The sequence below is a fragment of the Corvus cornix genome, chromosome 1 (genome assembly GCF_000738735.6).
Source record: "Corvus cornix cornix isolate S_Up_H32 chromosome 1, ASM73873v5, whole genome shotgun sequence".
Classification (NCBI taxonomy): Eukaryota; Metazoa; Chordata; class Aves; order Passeriformes; family Corvidae; genus Corvus; species Corvus cornix.
This window is the reverse complement of record NC_046332.1, coordinates 76048421-76067906: the sequence shown is the minus strand read 5'-3', so window position 1 is coordinate 76067906 and position 19486 is coordinate 76048421. Positions and strand designations below refer to the sequence as shown.

The 19486-nt window shown below is 38.3% G+C and overlaps 1 protein-coding gene across 1 annotated transcript in view; it reads right to left on the bottom strand.

Annotated features, from left to right (window-relative positions):
• GPC6 (glypican 6) overlaps nucleotides 1-19486 on the bottom strand; it is a 760779-nt gene that overhangs the window by 341942 nt on the left and 399351 nt on the right. The window contains exon 3 of the mRNA XM_039555644.1: nucleotides 7781-8172. Within this exon, the coding sequence (XP_039411578.1) occupies nucleotides 7781-8172 (392 nt within the window). The remainder of the gene's footprint in view (nucleotides 1-7780; nucleotides 8173-19486) is intronic.

Sequence of the window (19486 nt, the reverse complement as noted above, 5' to 3'; positions counted from 1 at the left end):
CAACATCTTTTGTAGGTTGTAAGTACATCTGGTGTGAGAATTTTGAAGGATTGAGTATAAAATGCGCATTTCAGCAAACCTTGATTAAAATAATTAATTTTCTAATGGGTCATGACAGTGTTTAATAATGTTGTTAAACTAAAATACTCTCATTACAGTTCTTAATTTCTAATGATATGTTTCATGCAAAGCTGAACTAAAGGGCATTTGCTATGCAGTAGGCATTGAGCAAAACCCAAGCCACAAACTGAGCAAAAGTCCTGTAATCAGAAGATCTGTTTATGAATGATACAAAAAATCCAGAAAGACAGGACTGCTTTAGATTCTGAGATGTGATATGGCACACAGTAGGAATAAATCTAACCAGCAGACCTACCTAGAGGGATACTCAGCAAGACTGACTGCCTTACTGAGCAACATGACTCAGTTAAACTTGGGTTATTAAGTTCAATACGAAGGTAGCTGAATAATATTTAAAGACCTATGAAATGGAGAGGCCAGGCTGGATTATATCTGACAATTCTCATAGGTAGGACATAGACCACAGCTTTGATAGACCTCTTACTGTCTTCCTTTTGTTGAAGCTGCTGTTCCATTTTAGGCCTTTTCTTCTGGACTGCTCTACTGGAACGTCTGATGATTCCAGTGCACACAAAGTGGAAAATAGATCAGTGCACCTGCAGTATGTCTGGGATATCTGGAAGGCATCTGTTTTATTTCTCCATGAAATGTGTGCAATTAACTAGATCAGTTTTTGTACCTTTTCTTTCCAAAAAAGGAGGAAAGATATTCAGCACAGCTGAAGAACCTCAATTCAAAGGATACTTCCCAGAAAGAACTCAAGTGTGGATACAATTCACTCCTGCTTTTGTGCCACAGACAACTTAGAACTCTGAAACTCCCCTGGCTCGATAATGCCTGGATTCCCCACCTGAGGAGCACCAAGGGAGAGAAAGAGGAAAAAACAATGTGGCCCCATTCATGTCACAGTGTGATAGAATTCTTGTAAATATATATTAACTCAATGAAAACTCAAATAATTAGTGACTGAAAAAAACTTAAAACAACAGACAGAAATGCAATCATAAAAGCTATGCTTGCTCAGCTGGGCTGTTCCTAAACCAACAGTTTGAACTGAGGATTAAAGTTTATTGAAAACTATAGTCTTTTTAGATTTCCTTTCCCTCTGTGGCTTTAACAAGCCAAATCTCTTCAGCCAATATACAGGACACATAGCTCTTTATCTGTCACACCCTGCAAATCACATTTTCCAGGCTTAAAGTACAATTTGTTTTGGCTTTTAATTACCTGACTTGTCATATTCCCTCCCCCCTGAAATAATTACATTCTGAATCACTGTGTCATTCAATATTGGCCTTTATTTATGCCTCTCAAAAAATGTTGAATGTTTATTTATAAACCATGAAAAGCAGAGTTTGTAAGAATATTGATTCAGCATATTAGAAAAGCAGTGGCCTGGCATTCTGCAAGTAGAAGTAATCACTGGCAATTACTAGAGACTGCTTTTCACTACTAAACTTGGGTTTAACCTTATAATTGTGTTACTGAATTTATTTCACTTTGCTCATATATCACCAGGTTCCTAATAAGAGGTCTGATATTAACATAATTTAATAATATTGAGGGGATGAATGGTTTTAACTGGTTTAAAAAGAAGGAGATATATAGCCTATGCCATGCAATGAGGAAAGTATTGTAACAGCCTCTTTTTATTTTGTAATAAATGATAATTAATATTTAAATGCATTAATGAAATAAGTTCTTAGTGGCTGGGTCACAAATCTTTGATGTTTATGCCACTAACAAAATCACTAACTGCTCTTAATGATGCCCCTGAGCTAAGCTTCACTTTACTCCTGGTATAAAAACTACTTTGGTTGCTGGTAGCATGAATTTTCAAGTGTGAAAGTCAAAGCCAAACTCAGTATACAATGGGAAGAAAGTGCTGAAATTCAGACAAAAAAACAAACCACAAAACGGCCAAACTTAGAGAAAAGCAAAACTAGCAAACAATAGCTAAAACCCTAGATCTCTGGAAATAAAAGGACTCTGCACTCACTTGCTGTTCCTAGTGAGCCAGGTTAAGTGCAAGAGCCAATGAAGATGTAAGTGTCTGCCTGGGATGGAGTCGGAGCTCTGGGCAGCACTGGGGTAATGGACAGCTGGTGAACAGCTGTGCTTCGGACAGGACCGACTGGTTGTACTCCATCATTTGGGTTTTCCTACTAAACTCACATGTTCTCAAAGTGAATTTACCCAGGTTAACATATGGAATCAGCACAAGTCAGAATTGAGAAGTTAGGCTCATGAAACAGAATACAATGAGCTTTTGTTTTGTTTTGTTTTCTCCTCTTTTCTATAACTTTCCATTAAAAGTATATGGAAAGAAAATATTTCCAGGAAATATTTTCTTTGATTGGAATGCCAACCACAGGGGATAACACCCATGTTAGAGTACTGAACTTATCAACTAGTACAATATTTTTGGCAATTTTGAAATACCCTTAGCTTCACTCTTAATCTTTCCTTGGGAGCTGGTTCTGTTTTACACATGCTATGTTTTGTTCAGAACTCTTCCTTATTTAATGAAAAAAAAAAATCCCATTACAATTAGCTTTATAATTGTTGTAATTCAGTTATTAATATATTTGGGAAAAGCTTTTCGGGAATCATGTGCTCCTGCAAAGTCATATTGACCCTCCTGTTTAAAACTTTTAATTCCCCATGTGTTTTACTGCTTACACCCTCCACCACTCAGTGACAGTTCAAAGAGAGTATTACAATGACTGAGAATGCTTTGTTTAGTTTAGAGTCAGAGAGAATAACTTGGCATTATTTTCTCACAAAGAATCCAGAGCTCAGACATAGTAAAAGATGAACATGAAAAGTATGCATATGCCTTTTCTATCACATTACTGGTAATCACAGCTAGGAGCAACTTCAGAAATATTTCCAGCAGTTTCTCCAGCTTAACATTAGATACTAAATCACAGCTTGTCAAGAAGGCTTGGTTTTTTTGCTTTTGTTTAGTTTATTTATTTATTTAATCTAGGACAATAGTTGATAAAAACCAATAAATTTAGTAACAATAATATGTTAATATGCTATATTTTTACAGAGGAATAGGGAAGGAGACAACTTTTTTTTTTTTTACCAAATGGTAGCAAAGCAGAAAAGCCAGGTTTTTAGAACCTACCAAAGTACTGGAAAAACAGGTAGTAGAAAAATTAATTAATTATTTCTGGAACGGTAGTTCAAAAAGTCCATAAACATCTACTACCTATAGCTTAAGAAAGTATACTAGTTGAGAAGCTCTGCTCCTATACTGACCTTTAAACTACTGCTACTGAGGTAAAATCAACTAAACAGACTTTTGACATACCCAAAATGGCAGTTCTGATGTTGCACATTGAATATTATATATTGAAGCTGCATCAGGGCAAGTTCAGATTGGACCTTAGGAAAAGGTTCTTCACTGAGAGGGTGGCTGGTAACTGGAACAGTGTCTCCAGGAAAGAGGTCATGAAACCAAGCCTGTCAGAGTTCAAGGAGCATCTGGATAAAGCTTTTAGTCACATGGTTTATTTTTAGTTTGTGCTGTGAGCAGCAGAGAGTTGGATTCAATGATCTTTACAGGTCCCTTCCAACTTGAGATATTTTAGGAATTCTTCTATATTAATGAATAAATTGGTTTAAATTAAGAATTAATAATCTCACTTTGAGAAATAATAACTTTTTGCTCATATGCCTATACAGCTTTCTAGAATATATATATAATTTACCAAGCTGGTCCATTCAAACCAGTGGAAATATACTGCATTGAGTGGAGATTTAAGCAGCATAGCAACATAGCGCTGACAAATTTAATGCATTAGAATGAGAAATAAAAAGATTTTAAAATCTCTGAAGATTAAAAACTGTAATTAGACTTAGAGATCATGAAAATACTGTTCAACTAAAACAGCGTAATAAAACTTCAGGCAGATGGAAGCAACTATGCCTGCTTACAATTGAAATATAATATTAGAAAAAAATTACAAAAATAAGATATCCTAACCACCCTCCCTCCCCATTTATCTAAATGTAATTTAATAAATTATAATCTCACTGACAAGCAAATTGCAAAATCCTATTGTAAGAGGAAAATGTTTGCAATATGTGTTGCCTACTTTGAGTGTGCTTGAGTGCACACTTCATTGAAAAAAAGGGAGTGTAGCTTCTTTGCAAGGAATACACTGACTACATTGTTTTGAGACATTACAACCTCTCTGAGGAGAGATCTTTAGAAAGGATATGTCCCTGACATTAGAGAGGGAACAAATCCTTCTGCGTGTGTGACCCACCAACTTCTCTACAGAAATGGTCCAGAAGACGATGAGACAGTAAAGACCCGAAGGAGATGTTGTTACCAGCTTTCTCATTAGTCACTCTCTTTCTCATGGTCTTTAAGGTGTAGGCTCAACATTTTCTATGTCAGTGGCAGTTCAGTGAAATAATGGGTCCACAAATAGAAAGCAAAAAATCTTTTAAGCTTGTGATGTTGCAGGTAGAAGATCTCCCTCTGTTCCCAGCCAGTGTAGACAATGGACAAAGGATTCTGTAAATGAACTGCAACAGTTATTTTCATTTTCTCTCTTTTTTCATTTCTCTTGACTTACTCAGATGCGGCATCCTTATCACAGAATCTCTTAATATTAGAGTACAATGAGAAAGAAGTCTGTGCTGAATTTGGATGACTTTCAAAACAGCAACAAAAGATGTTTACCTGCCTCATTTCTTGGCTGCAGTTATGTGCTAACTCTAAGAAATGGCTGTAGTCTTTTAAAATCATGTTTAAAGAAATGGATTTGTCACTTTCTACAGTAGATTAACCAGCAAAAAAGTCCACAGTTATGATATGACAAGAAAATATTCATTCTCAGAGTAATCACAGCCTTTCCACAGGACAATTATCAATTTTGAATATTTGGTGCCACTTGGGGTTCTTCGTATCTGCCTCACCAGGCTCCATGTAACAAAAAGTCCCTAAGGCCAGCAATTGTTTATCATATGCTGTGGGTATGAATACAGCCACTGAGATTTTAATAGTCATGCAATCAAAACATATTCTACATTTAAGTGAAAATGTTCATTTTATTAATTTTTTAATAGGATCATAGGATAATGATCCTAAAAAAAGGTGACCAGCAGGTCACCTGTACTCTGCTCTCAGAAGACCCCATCCAGATTAATACATCCAGCTCTGGAATTCTCAGTGTCATTGGAAAGACGCGGACCTGTTGTACTGGGTACAGAGGAGGGCCACAAAAATGGTCAGAGGGCTGGAACACCTCTCCTATAAAGACATGGCTGAGGGATTTGGGGTTGTTCAGCCTGGAGAAGAGAAGCTCTGGGCAGATCTTACTAGGAACCTTCTTGTACTTAAAAGGTGTTTATAAGAAAGATGGGGACAGGATTTTTATTAGGGCCTGCTATGATAGGACAAGAGGAAAAGCTTCAATTCACACCCATCATATCATACCATGCCCCACTGTTAAGAGCTTTGCTGCATTTCTTTAATGACCTCCCTAGAGGCACCAGGAGCAACTGCTAAATGCCCTTGAAGTAGCCTCTTCCCCAGATGAAGAAGCCCCAGTCCCACAGGTTCTCCTCACAGAACAAGTAATCCAGTCCAGATCATGATGGCAGCCTCCACTGAACTTGCTTCAGTTTATCAGTGTCTTTCTTGTATGGGAAGGGCCAAAAACTGAACACAGCACTCTAGATGTAGCCTAATGGAGTATCACTATGTGTCTATAAAGCACTCAATCTGTATTGTGTCTTGCTCCATCCACTGAGCCCTTTTAATGATGATTTCAAGTGTTTCTTTCATGTTAAAAGTAAAAAAAAACCCAAACAGAAGCACTATTGAGCTATTGTTATCATCTTCAAGTGACACTACAAAAAGACCCACTTCATGGTTGCAGAGCTAGCAGTTCTCATTATAGGATCATAGGATGAGTGCACACTTCATCGAAGTCATCCATTCAGTGATCTTGTTATAAACCCTTTTCTTGAAAGGGCTTATGTACCCAAAGCCCAGAGGCTGAGATGAAAACATTTCCTGGATATGTGAGAGAGAAGACACCTGCACATTCTGTACAGTCATGTACATATACAGGGAAAGTGACATCTCAGCAGACAATTCAGACCTTAATCTGCGAGGGATTCACAAATTATGCGTCTATTACATGAATTTCATAGCTTATTCTCTACAGTCTAATGCCTGCTGCCAACAGTGACATCAGAGCTCTGTAGTTTCACTTAAAACCTGACCCACGGGGACACCATCGCTCTTCAGAGAGAATCTGGGGATGCAGATATATGCATTCTGCAAAGTTGGAGGCTAAACAGTTGCATCTGCCCCCAGCTAAGACTAGGCAGATTGGGGTTTCATTATGATGCCCTGCCACCGTTCAGAAAGACTGCAAGAACTGACAGTGCCAGAAATCAAAGAAAGGCAATCCTGAAGCCCAGGAAGGCACTTGGAGGAAGAGACTTTGGTTCTAGCTGACTAAAAAGGATCACATATCCTTTTTAGTCAGCAAGTTCTCATCCACTGAATTTTAAGTGTAAAATGACCTTTTTCTCCCATGCAGTCTCCTAGGTATAAAATCAGGCTCTCCCTTCCTGCCTACGTCTCTGGCTCCATGGCTTCTCAATTTGTAATCACAAAATATCGCATAATGCAGCTTAAGAAAGTTTAAAAGCCCCATCTTGTTGAGTGCTTGAATTGCGGTGTACTGTACAATGTATCAGCTCTACCTCATCTTCTGACCGTGATTTAAATGCAGCAAATGAGACAATCCTCTTGAGGCAGAGGAATGGCTTAGGCTTGTAAATGTGGGAGAGTATTGAATGGGCCAAGCACCAAAATCATTCATGCACTTATTGTTCAAAAGTGAGTATTTGAGCATTTCACAGTGGATCTCATGAGAGAATTTCAGAATTCAAGGTCCAAATACACTACGAGGACTGTGAAACAGCAAGATCACAGAACAAGTATCTAGCTGGAACATCAATTCAGAAAAATATACCTAGTTTTGAAATACTGTGTCAGAGAAAGTCATTCAAGCACATTTGTGGTACCCAGATGGGTTATTTTTGTGCATGTTTTTTTTCCTTAATTATGTGAAGCCCTCAAGGATTATAATTGTCATAAATATTTGCATAGATAAATAATTAAAACTAAAATAAATGTGAGTCAAACCATCCTTTGGGAAAGCTCAAGCTCCAGAGGTGTCACTGTTTGTCTATTTTCTCATCAGAAACATGACTAGACATTTCTAACAAAATCCATCACCCAGCTGCATGATGAATGAATGCTGTGAGGGCTGTACCTTCCTAATGAACAGCAGAATAAATTTGCTTGAAACATTTAAATTCTGATCTAATCCCCATCTTATATATATGTAGCCAGTTTTGAATTACAAATGACAATCACTACCATGCTATAACATTGATGTGTGTTGGTATTTCATTATATCCTAAGCACAGAGAAATGCTTTCCAGTCAGTATTGCCTTAATATCCCCAGAAGGAACTGAAAACAACTGTTGCCCCTCCTTATGAACTTAGGGTGGGTATATTGGTAGACATAAAAAACAACCAAACTCACTGCCTTATACTGAAAAAAAAAAAAGCACACAGGCAGATTTCAATTGTCTGGCAAGTTTAGAACAAATTCAAGCTAAAGAAACCCCACCCTGATTTTAGATTACCTTTGATACTCTGTTCGCAACCTCTCTGCCTACTGTCAGCCCCTGAACAAAGGTCCGTGCAGCAATGAATGCTCTAGTCACTTGAACCTTCAGCTTCCTGGGAACATCTCCAAACGGCTTCAGCTGGTCTGTGTACTTGCTTACACACTCCAGGTAGTCCTCACTGAAATGGTACTGGGGGTTTATAAGCTGGAACATCCGCTCCAGCAGCCGAGCCCAGAAGTCATTTAGCATTTCCTCCAAGTTCACATTGCCTCCTGTGTAATAACGCTTCAGCTCTGTGAAGAGGTCCTGGAACACCTCCGAGTTCTGCATGTACAGCATGCCATACGTCCGGACAAACATGTCATTTAGGGATCTTTCTGCATTCTCCAGAAGTTCTCGAAAAAACTCTGCAGGGAAAACAAGCAGGTGTTAACAGCCATAATAGTGAGGTACGAAGGGTTTTCTTACTGCATTCCTAACTCATCATAGTTTGTCCTAATAGGTTGTTATCACAGCACTTTACTAGTGAAATTCATCATTTGGATAGGAAATAGCATTATTTAGAAGTAAAGAAAAATAGAGTATAAACTGAATTCCCCAGCAAGGTTTAGAGACATAGAACCTATAACACTGAGCAGAAAAATCCATTTAAAAGAACTTCAGTGAGAGTAGTTCCAGTTCTTCTTCATGAACTATTTGATCATAGCAATCTCTGTCCCTTGCAATATCCTCCACAGCCAGTAGACTAAATTTTCTAAGATAAGAGTGAAGTCACTAATATGATGATTTAACTGAAAATTTAATGATTTTAGAAGTTCCATTTTGATGGAGTTTTTAAAATGTAGAGGAAAACCATGGAAATAAATCTGAATACCTATTTGCAAATATTCTTGAAGAGAATATGAAAGAGACTTGAGTGGAAATGAGAAGGATCCTTCTTAAAAGTGTCACATGTCTAGGTAATACTAAAAAAACGTTAGTGTTTTCAATGTTTATTTACTCTACTGAAGAACTGTGTTAGAACCCTCCATCAGTCATGTCACAACCATCCTACTAATTCTAGTCTGTGCGAGTTTTTTATTTTGGAGGAGGAGGCATTAAGGTTTTCTTGAAAGGATTTCAGACTATTGCTTCTGTGCCTTTTATCTACTGAGGCCCAAACCATAATCTATTTCTAAATTTTGGCTTGTGGAAATTATTCTTACTGGAAACTGAGCCCATGGGATACAGTAGAAATATGTAATCATCTCTTCTGTTCAGATTTTTTAATTGCAATATGGTGCTTAGGGTTTCCCAAAAAAATCCCTGAGCATGTACAACAGTTCTTTAAACCCAGCTGACCTAAGTGGGCATAGTATCTCCTGGCTTTCAGAAGATCCCATCTTTCTACAGGGCTTGTTGTCAACCTTCCTAAACCACCTTTGGAAAAGAGTCCTGTAACTGCTGTGGCTTGTAAATGAGGCACTGCAGACAGCAAGGCAGAGATGGCAGAACCTTTGGCAAAACATGTATGTGCTGCAATTAAATGATGTGCAGTGAAGCAGGATTTATCACGCACCAACTCCAGAATAAAAGATTCTTAATTTGTGGTCATTGCCCATAGACACATCTCTGTGTGTTAACTGCAGGGATGTGCTGACTTCTTACACTCTTTGCTAATGCTATAATGTGAATACTCTTAACATAGGGCCCTGCTATGGCTAGAGTGACTCATAAAAATGCAGAAGCACTGCAGTGCTAAAGACAGGACAGAAATTAAGAGTAAGTGAAAAAATCTACACTAAATTTAAGGATTTGCAACTGTGATCAGATGAAAGCAGAATCTGTTGAACACTGTGGGCCAGTCTACAAGGACTCAGTAAGAAAAGAATCTCTTAATTTTGGCAGAAGTGGTGTAGAGCTGCAGCCTTTGATCTCCCAGATAACTGGAAAAGGGTTATTCTGAAAATACATAAACAGAACATTGCAAACACACTTGCTACATCAAAGCATTTATTAAAGGGAAAATACCATCTAATAAATATGTCAATGTTTAAACTATCATTAAAACTGCATCTTGTCATAAGGAATAAATGATATTTGGAAAAGGATATGCTTTTGCCAAATAGTTTATGTAGGGGGGGGAAAAAAAAGAAATTTAAAAAAAGGGAACAAAAGCACACCCACAATCAAAATTTTGATGCCAAATAGAATAATTTGATGTCCACAACATACAGGCTTCTGTTTAAGAGACAAGTGAAACAAAGCTGTTTTTCATTGCTAACCCTGACCTGGTGGTACCTTTGACATCTAAATCACCACGATTACTGTTTTATACATTTGACATTTCTTCTTCTAGAAATAATGCACACTGACTGCACTGCTGAATACATCTAATCACACAATTCCAAGGCAAAAAGATGGCAGAGAACCAGGGGCTCAAATTAAAATTTGTTTTAAGGTTGGAGCCAGGCTTTCTGACCAGTGCAATTGAATGACAACTGGGAAAGACAGTCACAAAAACAGTGAATCCAGGCTCCTCAACTTCTTTCCCATAAGCCTACATATGCTGGGAGGCTGCTATAAACAACTTACATGCTGGCTCCTCACAATCCATAGCTATACTGGGAATCCCACTGTTTATCTTAAAAGATAATGCTATTGCATAACTCAGTCACAGCAAAGCTTAACTGAGTTTGCTGACAGCTCCTCTTGTCTGAGATTATTAGCTTACTCTTTCTTTGTGCGGGTGTATTATTTAGCAGTCTCACAGTCAGCTTGTTGGAAGACAACCAAACTTTTTAGGGAGGGGTAGATATTTATTCTCTGCTTGCACAGCACCCAGCACAATGTGGTCCATGCTGGTCACAAGCTTTATTTATACTGTGGTACAAACATTTTCAGTAACTCTACAAGCTTGAATTTCATGCTAGTCCAAATGTGACACCATACATACTAATTCAGTAGGGAAGCTAATGTCCTCTCAATAGCAGCACATTTATTTAATTTTTAGTCTTCTTATAGGTCTCTAGTCTTTGAGAGCTACTGCTGAAGGTAAATTATGCCATTAAAAAGTTGGAGTGTGTCATGGGTTAGCAAAGCATAGTCCCAGAAGTGATGTTCTTGCAAAGGGGTTCTTACAGCTCCTCTATGACCTGACAGAACCTATCAACTGGCTAGTTTGAATATGGACAACTCTTTAAGTCACCTGAAATTGTGAACATCTCTGTGGTCCACATTTAAGATTGGACAAACCCCGGGCAGAGCTCTCTCTCGTTTCCGGTGCTGGCACAGGTGGCTGCGGGCCCCGTGTGGGGGCCAGCGGGCCCAGCCAGGCCCTGCTCGGGCCAGGCTGGGCTGGGCCACGGCCATCCTGGAGCCATGGACCTGTTCCACCTGCGGAACCCCCCCCACAGTCCTGCTATGTGCAGACGGAGCAGTCTGGCTTCCCCTCTCCAGTGCAGCCAAGATTCAGCCGAAAGCTGCCCTGCTGTCCAGCAAAGATCATGTGACCAACAGCGACATTCCAGCTGCAAGGCCTGGGTGAGATTAACCCTTGTCGTGCTGTGAAGAGCTGAAACCCTGAGGGAAGAGAATGAGGAGATGCTTAAAGCTGAAATTCTGTTGTAAAGCTATGATATATCAGAGTACCCGTTGTAATTTCATGAAGGCATGGGGGGTGGAGCGTTCAACTTGTACTTGTGAGCAAAAGCACCTGCGCTGAGATAGGCAGATGCTGAAGCAGCTGTAATTTGATGAGAAGTTTGAACGGGGAGTCATGGAAGCGATGGGGACTCTTGCTCCACATGGAAAGGGGAAGACCTCTGTTCCTAGAGATGCTCCCAGAGATAGTCCTAGAGATGAAGATGAGGAGGACCCTTTGCTCCCAGGGAAGGAGGAGGGCCTCTGTTCTTAGAGATGAAATGCTCCCAAAGATGGGTGAAGAGAACTTTTCTTTCTGAACGGCTCAACCTTAAAATTGTACCCCAGTAATTCAAGAGTGGACCCTTGAAAGCAGTTGTGGGAAAAGCTGCAAGTCGGGGGAAGGGACTCATGTGCGAGCAGAGAACCAACATGGGCGGCTGTCTCACTATGATGTTTTCATAGCAGGGGCAAGAGAGACTCCTCTTCCTAAATGAACTGAACAAGGTTATTATGGAAGTGGTAAACAGACTGAACATCTCAAGGGTTGTCTTTTTACATTGTCACTGGGAGAAGAGAGAAAGGTGGGGGGGGGGGGGGGGGGAGGAGAAGTGTTCTGAAGGCGTGGTATGATTTTATTTTTTCCTCTCTTTCTTCTTTTAGGTCTGTTAATAAACTTCTTAATATTCTTTCAAGTTTTGTGCCTGCTTTGCTTTTCTCCTAATTCTTATCTCACAGAAGATAAACAGTAATGAGTATTTTGGGCCAAATCACTACACTAAATTGGTGTTTCTGCCTGGTTATAAACCGAACCTGCTACAGAGTGTTAGTCTTTTGTACATTTTGACACAAAAGACAGTTAGTTAAGAGAGCTATCTGCATCAGTAACCCCATGCAGGATCAGAATAATAAATCAACAGCAGCTACAAAATTGGATACCTTTTTGGTTCCAAGCAGAAAGAGATCTCTCACGTTGTGCTAATTTCTCAATCAACTCCCATCCAACAAAATGAATGCTGTTGTGAAGGATTGCTTGCTTTATTAGGCTGCAAACCTCTCATATATCAAGAAGGTAGTCTGCTTTGCAATGCTTATATATAGAAACTGTGTCCTGGCATAACTGAGCACTTGTTCACTTACATCAGTAGACACTGTATGTGCTTCTGCAAAGGCTGAATTTTTCCATGGTCTTCACAGTAATGTAAAGATTTTATGTTCATCGCAAAGATGATATTTCATCAACTTGCAGGTAGTTTTTGAAAAATAATGTAATTTTTCAGCTTCAAGTAAAAGAATGAAGATGAGACAGACATTAGTCATGTTGCTTAAAGTGCTTCTGGAAGGCACTCAAGTACTAGGGTGGGAGAGGAGAATCTATATAAGACAGAGCCATGCAGCATTTTAAAATATATATCTTGTGATTTTTTTTTTTGCTGCCAAAATAGGTTGTCATGAGCAGTGTTAATGCTGGAAATAATTTTTCCTAATTTTAAGTGGTGATTCATTCATATGACAGTATATGTCCTGGATATGTCTTTTGTTGCCAGCACATTTTTACACAGATTTCATTTGTTAACCAGAGGGTCTCAGGATGCTCATTCACTTCTATGAGGTAGTTGAAAAGAATAAGGTCTAAGGCACACTGAGATACTGAAAAGATGGAGAGAAGATTGCTGTTGCAAGCCATTACATGCTCTATATGAGCTTAAATGGTGGGTTTCCAGTCCATGGATCACACTTTAGCTAGTTTTCATTTTTAAACATTATTTGTGAATTTAGGATGCAAGACAGATAGTAACAGTCTCTGCAAATGAAGTCTCAATTGTTTTAAAATGTTATGGCTATGATAAGACAACTCAGTCACAAAGAGAAAGGACAGAATTGCTAGAGTTCCTTACTGAAGGGTAGGAACAGCTCTCAGATTAAAAATAATGTCTGGTTACTCTCACACTGCTTTGCCAACTGCAAGTTGACATTCTCACTCTAGTTTGACAGAGGTAAACAAGTGTCATAATGCAATTCAGCATGGGAGCTGGTCTAATTCCAAAGTGATAACTAGTTGTCACTGTAAGTCAGTGGATAAAGATTAGGGATAATATTGCAGCATGACATGATGTGGTAATTGCTTTTAACAAAATACATGCACAGATATCTAGAGGCAATTTTTATAGACACAAATCTGTATCATGTTGGAGCGAATATTCTATGATAAGCCTGATAAGTTCCCTTGCATTTCCTTTTCCTCTGTAATTTAAGCAAAAGCAATGTCTAACTGTAGGACAAGATGCAAAGCTAGAAACAGTTTGTTGTCTAATTCCCAAAACCAAAAATATATTCATGAGCTCTAAGACCAAAAAGACAAAAAGAAAATTTCATTTAATTATCAAGCAGTCTCACTGTTGGCAGAGAAAAAACCAGCTCAGCTGCACAGAGCTCTTCAGAGGTTCTGGACAGCGATATATGTCTGATTTTACATCAGTCTTTATATAAAACACTGCTCAGGGTGACATACTGATTTCATCTATCATTGACTAGTAACGCCCAAAACCTACCGGCAGTTCCCCACTATAGCCTTGCTCTCCTTGTGGAGGCATTGCTTTTCCAAGAGCTTTAAGGATTTAGATATAGAAATTCTACTATTCTCTACCACTCTACCATGATCTATCATTTACTGTGAATATCTGCATATATCTACACCCCATGTGGACTTTGTGTACCTAACTGTATTGCACATCCTTGAACTTCCCAGTCCTAGTAAGGCTGATGGTAAGAAGAATATTAGAATTCATTTAAAAGGAGTATGCTTTTTGACAGAAAGGTTCTTTGGGGGTTCTATATATACAGACACTTGCATTCATTACAAATATCAATGTCAGCCTTTTCCTGCATCCTATTTCTGTCTGTCTTTCTTTGTTCAGGAAGTCATTAATGGAACAAAAATATTTTGGTTAAATCTTCATCTTTTTTGCTGGATGCTTGCAAAAGCTTTTTTCTTTTCTTTTTTCTTTCTTTAAAGATATTCCACAATGGCATCAATTAGTGAAAGTTGTGATTTATCTCAAGGAAATTCAAGTGAAATTGACCTCTGTGGGTTTTATGCCTTTTCATTTTCCAATTGTTTTGGGTTTCCAGAGACTTTCTTCTAACAGTAACTAACCTTACAAAACAAAAAGAACTCAATTTAACTCCCTGATTGAGAAAAAAGTTGCTGTAGGAGAATATTTACAGCAGATGATTTTTCTCCCCTAGTTTTGACATTACATTTGTTTTATATTCAAGAGCAAACAAATTGCTTGCATAAGGCTACCAATGCACTGGTATTACTTTTTAGTCAGCCTGAATAACTAATTTTAAAATTCCCTTATAGCTTTGACCTTTAAAAACACTCAACAGTCACATCCGGGAAACAAATTTCATCTCCCATTAGGAAAAACAAAAGCTGCAGTGTGATGAGATTTGCTGAAAACTGCTCTCCTTTTTTAACTCACTTTGAACATATATACATTGCATTTAAAGCCAAGAAATACAAGTCTGATAATTAAATGTGCCCTATAACTGCAAATTTTGGAATAGGTGATTTACATCCTCTAGTTATGTCTTGGGTAAAATCACCTATGTGTGAAATTATCTAGCTGTTAATGGATATTGATAGCTTTCTGGACTGTCCCAGACCTGTAAATATCATGATATTAAAAAATCTTTTGGATGCTACTAAATTTTTTAGAAGCCAGTGCAGTCTCAAAGGTTGTGAGTAAAGATGAGAGTCTCTTCCTTCTTTAATCCCTCAATTTCTCAGACTACTGCAAGACTTGGTAACAGCAGATAATTCACTGTGATCCTCTCCCTGACTCCTGTCCAGAGTCCATGACTTATGGGCTAGGATATTGCAAGAAAGGAACGAGACCCAGGAGAAGACGAAACCACTGAGGCTTCATCCTTAACCACTCCCCACTGTGGAGCATGGAGACAATGCAAACAGGACTGTCCTAATCTAAAATGAGGGACATGAGGATGGGGAAGGAACAAAAACACATCTGTGATGGGCTGGGTTGGACAAGGTAGATCTGGTACAGGAAAACAGAAAAAAAAGCTATGCTGCTTTTTATGCATCAAATGCCATTATCAGAATGGGAACCTAATCTGACAAAGAATTTAAGGCATTATTCAATGTCAAAGCACAAAAAAGCTATTGTACAAATGAACATTAAAACAGAGTTAAAGGATCTGTCATCTACTCAAAGCTGATTACGCGCATTGATAAAGGCTTATAAGACTTTATTCTGCAATGCTGAAATCAATAAGAAGATTATCAACAACTTCAGGGGATGCAGGTGCAACCTTCAAATGCCAAATCTACTGTCTTTGCATTGCAAAAGGTCATTTGCCAACACCTGAGTATGTATGAAAGGGAGACTTGATCCTGCCAATGATTCTACACAGACACTCCTGCAACTAGCTGAAACACATAACTTTCACATGAGGAATATTAGACATTAGCATATACTTTTTGAAGTCTTTACTGCACTCTAGAATCTCGATTCTGTTGCATGTGGTACTTTATACCAAGAATATATCCTTGGCTATAAATATGAAACCTGAAATTCCCAAGATGCCCTCAAAGAATTCATTAAAGTTAGAGTAATAACGAAGAAAGAAAATGCTAGGAAAAAGCAAAGCGATGAGATAGTTTTACACAGAATTTATATATACACCAATAACTATCCCTGAAGGTTCTAGTTTCATTATCAAGTGGAAAATGCCCAAGTGAAGTACTCATAAAACGTAAGCAAAATGTTACATGGCATCAGAAGGTTACATTCTAGAGTATTTATGAACGGGCATTTAAATGCTTACAGAAGTAGTATTGTCATGAATATCCATGACCAAAGAGAGACATGTAGCACTTCATGGATATCTGTGAATTTCAGAATGATGAATTTTACATTGTATGTTCATAAAAATGTATAACACCTCATGAAAGATTCATGAGTCACCACAGTTTCTTCTGAAAAACATTTAAAGCTTTCATGAAAATATTAACAATATATAAACTATGGGACTCAGTGCAACAATTGTTTTAAAATATAGAGACTGTAACATTTTTCGCTACGCATCACTAGAGACTATTAAATATCCAGTTCAATAGTTAAAGAGATTTACCATCTAACATTTTGTATGAAAATTCCTTGCCATGCCTATAATCTACAACCATCTTCTAAATATATTAAAAGTTTGTTGACTCTTAATACAGGGAAGTGTACAGTGGACCAGAAGACATGGGGGAAAATTAACAACAAATGGCCTTGGTACAGTCTAGATAAAATTTAAGTCAGGATAATTTATATTTTCTGTCCGGGGAAAAAAAAAAAAAAAAACGGAGGCAATTTTTTGACAAGCAGGTGTGAAACCAGAGGCAGTATTTGCTATCACTATCACTGTGCTGTTCAGAGGTCACAGGTGTTGTGCTGGGGAGGAATGTGGCCCTGAAGTCACTGTGTGCCTTCATATCTGTTCTCAGAGCAGACAACTTGAACTGACTGTGGGCAGGAGTCATTTGTCAGGAAGGAGGCTCTGGCTGGCCAGAGGAAAACACTGAAACCTTCACAGACTTTTATCTATAATGGGGTGATCAGCCACAATTTGACAGCAGTGACACTGGGCTTCGGAGGCAGAAATCTCAGCCTGGGTTTAGGCATGCGTGGGATTGAAGAGGGCTTCTCACCTCTTTTAGCATAGTGTCTTTGTTTTCTTCCTCCCACTTTAAACAAAATAGACTACTATGCAGAACTGTCATTGAGGTATTTGAAAACAATTTCTTGAGCCTTATTCAGCTCCAAGAAAGAGGTGTTTTCTGAAGCATCTACTAGATTAGATCCAATCGGTGAAGTACCCAGTAGGAAGTGCAGGCCTGAATCCCAGTGTGGAAAGGTGGGGTTTAAACAGGTTAAACTGGCTGCATCGCAGTATGTTTAAAATTCGAACTTCAGCTACTTTCATGCCACAGTTGCAAGTGTAGAGAGCTAAAACGTATTTACACAGTTGTATTTGTATAATGTAACTGCTGTAAATCAGTTTGCAGTTTGCCCTTCAATCTCATTTCACCTTCTCCCCTTTTAGAAGAAGGCTCATTTTAGTCTTTAAAAAGAAATCAGTATATTACATAAAAACCCCCAAAATCTTTAGATGTTTGACCTGCGACAGATACTACTGAAATTACTGCAAAGACTTCTATTTGAACTAACCAACAGAAGCCTGCTGTAAGAGGAGTTTGAAGTTTGACTTCCTGTGGAAATTATTATGTACATAAAATCAATTTTGTATATAAGTCTGCAGTCTAAGAGGTAATGAAGTCATGTTGATAGTTTTTCCAGACACCTCTGAATGCAGCTAGTAAGTTCTGTTATGGTTTAGCAGTACCAGCAAAAATTATAAAACTACCACCAAGAAAATTTACCTATTTTTTGAGCTTATCCAATTTTTCTACACCTACACTCAAAGGAACCCAAGGCACCATTAAGGTCATGCAGTATTAAATACAGGCTGGTTTCCCAGTTGTTTCTTGACTATTTGGACACTGAGCACATTACTATTTGTTACTAACATAATATCGATGTGATTGAATTTCTTGCTTGTGAATTGAGCTACATGTTCAAACTCCACTGAAGCAACAAACTTGCTTTTAGTTTTATGACATCAAATTAAGCTAACTTAAATGTTATCAGCTTGTTAGAAGGATGATTTTACTTTTTTTCCAAGGCAATAGTACGAAAGTTAAGGACCAGCAATGGTCCTAGAGATCAGATTTTGGCAATTTGTGACTTAAAACAAGGCAATGCATAAAATCCTAGATTAAGGATAAGGCTAAGGATAATAGAGTTGGCCTTCAATAATCTACAAATGTAAAAAATAGATACATTACTTTTAGAAGAAAACAATCTTTCAGATCCTGGATCTGCATTCATGTGCTGGTAGAAAGATCTTGGGTCCCCTAAGAAGCATTGTGAAGTCAATAAACTTTCCTACCTGGATGTTTCAAAGATCAGGGATTAAAAAATGAAGTCAGTATTTGAATAGCTTTAAAGCCAACACAAATCTTCATCTACAGACATCAGTTCACTGGATCAAGATGCTGCATGATTGATTTTTATCTGACCTACCTTCTCAACAGAATGTTTTTCTTTCTCTTACAAGGCTGTCTAGTGGGAAAGATTTCCAGTCAGAAGGAAACTTGTATCTAAGATACGGTATGATGAACTGAAAAACCAGCTTTACAAGATTGGTATATATTTGGGGTTATGTTAGATTGCAAACAATATAATCTACTTTTTATTTGATTGAACTACACAAGAGTAGCCTTAAAACTCCTAGGCCAAGTTTATTTGGGGAATTGTTTCCATTTATTAGCTGCTGTGTTGCATATGATGTTTCCATCTAAATGGATATGTCCATGTAGTGACACCAAAGTTTCGTGCTTCTGCTGCTGGTGTGCTGATAAGTTGCTGAACATACTGAATATATTGACAAGAATATTTCAATGAACCCACAAGCTGTTGGCTCTCTAAAAAAACAAACAATATACTTGACTGCTTCCTAGGGTTCTGCAAGAAGTGGTGTGGCTCAGCAGGAGCTAGGAGATTTAAAAACTATTTCTGGATTTTTCTATAGGGTTTTTGTTTTTTTGTGCAGAAGCCACTGGAATTCCAGGCCTTCTGCCATTTACTGCTTCTCTGCAATCTTGAGACCTTATTGTCTGCCTTCTTTGCTATACCATTTTCATCCCCCTCTCTCAGACATATGTACTCCTCACATTACATGGTTTTTACCTGAGAGCTTGATGGGGAAGCGTAGGCATAGGCCATGTTTTGCACATTAGTGAGTTGGAAGCAAAGTGGAAACTCTGTGCCACTTCTGGTGGCAAGGTCTTTCCATCCAGTCCCTAGAATGATTGCTGGACACTATTTCCTTGCGTAGTATTTGGGTGTTTCTCCAGCTTGTTTGGCCTTAATATTAATGCTATGGCACATTTGGGAAGAAGCCCCCACTAACTTCTTTTCTCATATGAACCTTGCCAGTTGAGAATTACAGCCCTCTGAGATGAGA